The 7,928-nt window shown below is 35.5% G+C and overlaps 1 protein-coding gene across 1 annotated transcript; it reads left to right on the top strand.

The window, feature by feature from the left end:
- Nucleotides 1-642: 642 nt before the first annotated feature.
- LOC113408932 (TBC1 domain family member 19-like) lies at nucleotides 643-6,393 on the top strand (the record flags this gene model as incomplete). Its single annotated transcript, XM_026662407.1, has 4 exons — nucleotides 643-732; nucleotides 1,836-1,899; nucleotides 2,938-2,984; nucleotides 6,283-6,393. Coding segments are annotated over exons 1-4 (312 nt in total), but the record flags the coding sequence as incomplete, so codon positions are not given.
- Nucleotides 6,394-7,928: the final 1,535 nt, after the last annotated feature.

Raw genomic sequence — 7,928 nt, 5'->3', positions numbered from 1 at the left:
CCAGATAATTTCCCACAATTGTGAAAATTTAAATAGATAAAAAATCTTTAAAAATGCTTAAGAATAAACATCAATATAATCTGCTGAAATTATATTTTAAAAAAATAAAAAAAAAATCTGCCAAACCAATCTATGCCTTATAATAATTCCAAATCCCTGGAACTTTTTAGTCTCTCTAAAAATGGCTAGTGCAATATCTTTAGAGAAGATATTTACTTACTTTCTCTCCATGTCTTAAAGGGTGGATGGGGCATTATTTTTATGCAGTTCACCTCCCTGAGCATGCTTGTCCAGTATTGTGGTTAAAATGTAAAATTCATGGCTACCAATGTGAAAGGTAGCTTGGGCACTAGCCTTCCTTCCAAGAATGAGTACCTGTAAAGCAGAGGCATTTTGGAGAACATACAGTATGGTGAGCAACCTTATTTTGCTGGTTCTTTGTTATTTTTTCATATAAAGAAGTTTTTCATTGTATAATGAACAAATCATTCCTTTGTTCACATTTTTAAGTAATCATGTAAACTTTTGGCAGATATCAGTGACACTACTCATCTTTTCTTTTAAAGTTATTCATTGACTAGGCTGTGGTATGCTTATAAATATAAATATGGGTGGGAGGAAGGAAGTTTTACCTTGATCAAAATGTTTGTGTTACAGGGAAGCTGGGAGAAGCGAATTCTGAAGAGTCTAAATAGCATGTGCACAGAACTCAGTATCCCATTAGCACAAAAGGTACTGTGTTTATTAACTTAACTTTTTAAAGTGAATTTGTAGAGCTTGTGCCACCTTCACATCTTTGGAAACTGTGGTCCTGATATAGCAAAAACTTATCTTATGCAAACTTTATACATAAGTAGTTCCATTGATGTCAGGAATTGCAGGATTAGGGCCTAAAGTCTTCTGGAACAAACAGATAGCAGAGATAGTAGTGTGAGAGTATCCCCACCAGTGTGCCTCCATTGTACTCTGGAAGGACCACTTTGGGAATGAAGGGTGTTGGTAAGTCTTTCTCTTGCTGTTGCAATCATTGGCCTCTGCTGGGAATACTGTACTGGGGAGCCAATTGATGGTTTTTGTTTTTTGTTTTTTTGGTTTTTTTTTTTTGTATGATGTGGACAGTAGTACACACAGATTGGATTGAGACCACTGACTAACTTCACATCGGACACTGAACAACCAATAATTACATTGACATTCTTTCTTTGCTGATTGGGGCTAGAGTTGAACTTGTGACCTTGGAGTGAAAGGCTCAGTATTCCACTATCATCACTTCCCTTTGTCATCCATTCCTCACTGACATCTTTATGTTTCAAATCTCTGTAAATTAATAAACGGAGCAGAATTGGCAAGTGTGTATTATAGGGCAAATCTTCCCTGTCCCTCTCCCCCTCCCCTAAAGCCTGGTAGCTGGCAGAACTGCTGTGGTTTATTGTACAAGACAGAGGACAAAGCTGTGGGGAGGAACAGAGAAAGAAATGCAGAGGAATCTACACCCCTTTTGTGCAACTGAGCTATACTCTTCAGGGCTTCTGGCACCGTGAAGAGGGAATTTGGTGGCAGCACATGGGTGGTGCAGGGTGAATCCTCAGATACATGGAACTGCCAGCCAAACATAGCAAAGGGTTCAATAGCAGATACAGTGTGTCAGAACTACCCCATGGCATGAGGAGGGGGATTCCAGTCCTTACTTGGATTTGGTGCAGTAGAGAGAATATGGCCTAAGACTAATGCTAACTTATAAAGTCTATTGCATGCTATTTTTTTAAAAGATGGGTGTATTTTAGATTTTTAGCTGGTTAATTAAAAAAGACCATTTCTTTTCTTATGACTTACAGAGACCTATAGGAGAGCAAAAAGAACTTCTTAATAAATGGAATGAAATGGGAACTGATGAGCCAGGTATGCTAAATAAAATGTGTCTTTTTATGTAGCAGCAAAGCAAATGCATATTTATCTCCTTATTTATCAGTCAGGGATTAAAGTAGTATCCATTGTAAAGGCAACTAGTTCCTGTTTTTTATTTTTTCCCTAGTTTGCAGTGCTTGGTAGCTCACAAATACCTATTCACTGTATTATTTATTTATTTGAAGAGTTATTGTTTGGATTTTTGAATCTACACCTGCAGTCTGTAGATATATTCTCTTACATACCAATACCTAGAGAATTTGGACAGGTAGCTTAAATTAGTAGTAGTAATGGGAGCAGTGCTCTAATTGAAAGAAAAACATCATATTGTTTACTTTTTGTGTTATTTAATTCTTAACAATTTTCTCTTACTCACATAATGTATTTTTTCAACAGCTAAAAGTGAAACAGCTAATCAATATATAGGAATTACATTCTGTACAGTTTCATAGCTAATGATCCTGTTCAGATCAACCAGGGCTTGAAGCAAGCTAGCAAACCCCAAATACATGTATTGTCTTGCAATGTGAATAAAACTGGATAATGACTTGAAAATTTTCATGGTCTGAACTGCAGTTTCATGACACGTTAATGTATAGATGTACTGCTGGGGAGAGAAAAAAAATAAAGTGATGATGTATTTTTACTTCACATTGGCTTTGAAGCTGTTTAAACTTCTATAATTTAAGAACATTCCAAGTATATCCTTTGTGCTTTAATTTTTTTGTGGAGTTGGCTGAATAACAGGGATGTGTTTTATATTGCACCAATTTGTCTTTTTGTAATTCAGTGATAATTAAATAGCAGTTTTATGAAATACCTGATTATGGTTGCTGTGCATGGCATCAATTAGTGATTCTTTTATATACTGATATGAACTTTTTAAATATAACTGTTCATAAAATCTCATTGTCATGATGTATTATAGGGATAGTTACATTGTGTCAGAATTGGAAAAAACTTCATACGTATTGCCAACCTTTATAAAATTTTAATTTAAATAAAGCATTCTTTAAATCTTGTTAATTTCAGATCTAAGTCTCTTCCGACCTGTTTATGCACCTAAAGATTTTCTTGAGGTAAGCATTAATGAAATAACCAACCAGTCATTGAGTTACATCCTTTATAGTTAGCTATTTAAAGTGGGACCTGTGCATGGTAAGTCTTCAACAGATGGATAGGAAATAGACATTAATTTTCTTCTAAATAAGGTAAACTGAATCAACACACAAATCATTGTCCATTAAATAATCAGTTACAAAGCTGCTCTAAAGAATTGATGGTACATTTATATCTTTTTCTAAATCTATAAGAAATTATCAGATCTAATGGGCTGATAAGATTAACTTTTAACTGCCAGTGAATTTCATTTACCCTCATATTGGTCATTGAAAACTTTCTTAAAACTTGAAACTTTTTCAATGCCTGTTAAGCAAAGGAGCTTCTTGTGTCGAAAAATGTCAGCTCAAAATGTTTAACTTGGCTTACTAATCAGGACTTTGAGGCAATAGGAAGTCATGCACATCAGATCCCTGAAATAGGGTGTTTATTACTTTAGTGCTCTTTGCCTGAGAATTTAAGCTTGTATTAAAATAAATAAATTTCTAACATTTTTCTATTGTAAAGTGGCCTTTCGAATGTGAACAGAGTGTCTGTTGCTTTGACAACCTAGCCTTATGGATGCATGGATGGGGAATCATGCTGAATTGCACTTATTGTGGAGGAGAGATTGCTGGTTCATCCTTTTAAAAATTTTCCTTTTTATTGTGCCTATAATGGAAAGCCTCAAATTCTCTGAAATGTTAGAGGACGAATCCTGTGGACTAACTCCCGCTCGCTTTATTAACACGAACAGTTACATTGCTTCATTATTAATTTTCAATTGCAGATTGGTGTCCTATTACTTGAAGTAGGTTCACTGTGGTAAATAACAGTGTCATGTGAAGATGAAATTTTTAACTATCTACAAAGATTATTCAAATCTTTTATAAAACTGAAAGCAATACAGAACCAAAGATGAAAGATGGGGAGTCTCCTGATAGCTGGAAATACTTGAGGCTTTTGTCTGTGACCAAAACAAAAAGTTGAAAAATAAAACTAGCGCACTGCTAAGTCCTTAAGGCCAAAATTGCAAAGTTTTACTTGGTTTTTTTTTTGCATAATTCATAATACTGAAGGCCGTAATTAAAATTATGTCCAGGGTCTGTTGCACAATAGAGATCGTTGGTGACTTGTTAATAATGACAATATGTAGAATGCTATTGCTTATGAAAATACAATACAAAAATCAATGACTGTATAATACTCTGTCAGCTGTTGATGAAACAAATTTGTCTAGAACCTTAGATAATGTAGGTAGGGAGCAAGAAATTAAATTTGAAAGGCAAACACAGCAATATGAATCATAATCAGCAAATTTAGTATTTAAAATTATTTAATATACATTTAAAGGAATGTCTTTTGCAGTGATATGAGATGTAGCATATTTGTAACTTTTGCTTGGATAAATATGAACTGTTATGGTTTGGAACTGTGAATGTTAAAAGTGAAGTATTCTAATTTACATATGCAAGTGAGATTAATTTAACATGTTTGTACAATTGGTAATATCAAACTATAAATTTATTTAATGTAAGGGCTTCTGGATGCCATAGTTGTGCTAATTATACATGTAACACTTATCTGTAATTCAATCTAATTATATCTGACTTGTATTTTGACCTTATTTTAACTACTCATAAAGTAGTGTTTATTTTCCTCTTGTTTTCTGTTCTTTCCTTTTCCCCTTGTGTCCCATAGTCTGTCATTTCTCATGTTACTGTATCAATGTAGGGCCTGATCCTGAGAGTAGTCCCATAGAAGTCAAGAGGGACTAGTCACATGAATTTGGATTAATCAGATGAGTGAGGGTTGCAGATTTAGGATTTTAAGGAGGCATTTCCTTATAGCAGTGGTTCTCAACCAGGAGTATGTATACCCCTGGGGGTACACAGAGGTCTTCCAGGGGGTACATCAGCTCATCTAGATATTTGCCTAATTTTATAACAGGCTACATAAAAAGCACTAGCAAAGTCCATTCAAACTAAAATGTCATACAGACAAAATGAGAAAGTAAGCAATTTGTCAGTAATAGTGTGCTGTGATACTTTTGTATTTTTATGTCTGATTTTGTAAGCAAGTAGTTTTTAAGTGAAATGAAACTTGGGGGTACACAAGACAAATCAGTCTCCTGAAAGGGGTACAGTAGTCTGGAAAGGTTGAGAGCCACTGCCTTAGGGCCTATCTACATAGTGGGGAAATGTGCCCTATGGGGGTGTAGTTTCTAAAGAACACTAACATGTTGTGCATTAATCTGTCCACATAGACCTAGCTGTTGCATCTTGTAGGTGCTCACATACATTAAAGCACATCTTAGTGTGCACCAGTGGATGTGTACGTGGACCAGTAAATGTGCAATACATTAATGCGCTTTAGAAATCATGCCCCCATAGGGCAGGTGTAGACAAGCCCTTAGGCCTGGGACCGTGTCTTATTTGTAAAGTTTGCTCTTTTTTTTTATCAAAGCCCTCTGGCTACACTTTGGAAAAAGTGGGGCAACACTTTGCTAAATTCAGCCTCATGTGCCTTCCGTGCAGTGGGGGATGGCTCTTCAGGGAACCATGAGCTAAGCTGGGAAAGTACAAAGACTCCTCGCCTGTTGGCCATTAAAATGCCAAAATCCATGGCCACGGAATCACAGAATATATGGGATCCTGACTCAGATGAATAGGGCAGTTTACAGCTGTCAAAGCTGTGATTTCAGACCCTGTAGACTAAGGCACTCATCAGTTTGCTCTTGTTTTATGTTTTTAGTGTTAGAGTCGCCACCATAAGGACAAGAAATATCTTTTAAAAAAATGAAAGTTGAGATTCTGGGCCACAATTCTGTGGCAAGAGGTGAATTCTGTGGCAAATTGTTTAGCAGTGGAATTGCAGAATACATAAGGCACTAGGTATCAGAACATTAATAGAATAGCTCATTTAAAAAAAAAATGCAGATCAGTATCCTAGAGCCATTGAGGAAGGTACTATTAGCTTTCAGGTACTGTTTGATAGGGAAACTAGTGTTAATTAGGACATAGTGTGATTTTTCAGTGCCTCAATTTTGATTTTCAGAGTGGGAGTTAAGCACTTTCTCAAAATCAGACCCCTTTATGGATTTTGAAGTTGGCTGCCCAAAAATTTAGGCCTTCACCTGGGAGTTGCAATGCTGCAGGAAATAGCACTATGTTTGTGTCTAAGCACAATTTGTGACACTGATACTGTTGGGCCACAATCTCATGTTGTAAGTTTAGGTATATACACAGGGAATAACAGATTGTATTCTTTTTTTAAAAGGTACTGATGAATCTTCGCAACCCAAATTATGAAAATGGGGATCAGCCTAGTTTCAGAAATCACCTGGGTCTAATTCAGGTTCCTCTAAAAGTTAAAGACATCCCTGAACTGGTAAGTATAGTTGTATTTGTTCTTATGTTCTTTTAAAATAAGTCTCTGTTTTAAAAAAAAAAAAAAAAAAAAAAAGTTTCTCTGAGAATTGTTTTGGCTGACTAATCTATAATATACTAGACAATAAAAAGGAATCTTAATTAGTTAATAGGTTTGTTTTTAAAAGAAGTGAATAAGGATGTACAATAGGTCAGTAAATAAAATGTAACGTGGAAAAGATTTATTAAAGGAACTTCTTAATGAAAAAGAAATACAGAATTGAAAAAGGAACATTTCCTCTTACCCCAGTTAGTTAGTGGTTGATTTGCACCTTGAAACATGGTAGTATATTTTCTTTATATAATTTTTCTACCTAATGTAACTGAATGTTTATATTATCTGTTAAATGACTACTCCTTTTCTGAACCCCTCTACACTCTTACCCTCAGTTACACCTTGTGGCAATGAGTTCCACACCAAGTGACCAAAAATCAATGTTTTTTTTAAAATTAAAAAAGATTTTTTTATTTAAATCTAAATTTAAATATAGGTTAATTTAAAAAAGCCTATTTAAAATTTAATTTTAAATTGACAATCTATGTTAAGGCCTAAACTACTTATGTCTATCAAACTAATTTAATTTAAATACACAAATAATATTAAGTAGTACATGTGTGAGAGGAGGATGAGATCTTCTAGTTCTAAAATCTTGAAGGACATGGTGACCAGAAACAACAATTAGTTCAATTCAAATACAATTATTGCTTCCTTTTGTTTAATAAATGTTTGTTTGAAATGCAAAACATGTTTTGATGAGAAAAAAGTTTATGTATCCAACACATTTCAGATAGTTTTATTTAATAAAAGAAATGAAAATGCTGTTTTTGTATATTTTTAATTGATTTGAATTTCCAACCCTATAGAGCTTGATACAAGACACAAGTAAAAAATTAATCATCTAGTAAAAAGTTAAACTGCTTAAATCAATTGCTTTAATAAATGTGTATAGATGTAGTGAGTCTCCTGATTAGCAAAAAGAAGCCACAAATTTAGTATAAAGTTGTTATATTTAGTTGTAAGTCAACATGCTTTAATTGTTACCAAACTAATGAGGATTAACCTGCTAATTTTCCCCGTGGGTGCTCTAGCCTTGCAGCACCCACGGAGTCGGAGCCTATGTTAGTGTGACCAGACATAGTCAGTTTGTGCAGGAGAACTCTCTGCTAGCATACAGCTAGTGGAAGTGGCTCTGACACCAACTATACAAGCCATTCCCTGCAGGGCCAGCTCCAGGTTTTTTGCCACCCCAAGCAAAAGTAAAAAAAGGGGGGGGGGCGCGGCGGAGTACCGCCGCCGAAGCAAAAACCGGGATGCTGCCCCTTGAAAAGTGCTGCCCCAAGAACATGCTTGGAATGCTGGAGCCTAGAGCTGGCCCTGATTCCCTGTTTCTTCCCTCCACCCCCATGGGGAAGGATTAGGGTGGCCAACTTTCTGATTGCAGAAAACCAAACACCCACGTCCTGCCCCTTCTCTGAGGCCCCGCCCTTTATCCAAGG

This window comes from Terrapene carolina, unplaced genomic scaffold (assembly GCF_002925995.2).
Source record: "Terrapene carolina triunguis isolate 2854851 unplaced genomic scaffold, T_m_triunguis-2.0 Scaffold27071, whole genome shotgun sequence".
Taxonomy (NCBI): Eukaryota; Metazoa; Chordata; order Testudines; family Emydidae; genus Terrapene; species Terrapene triunguis.
The sequence above is the reverse complement of the archived record's forward strand: the minus strand, read 5'-3'. Positions and strand labels throughout refer to the sequence as shown.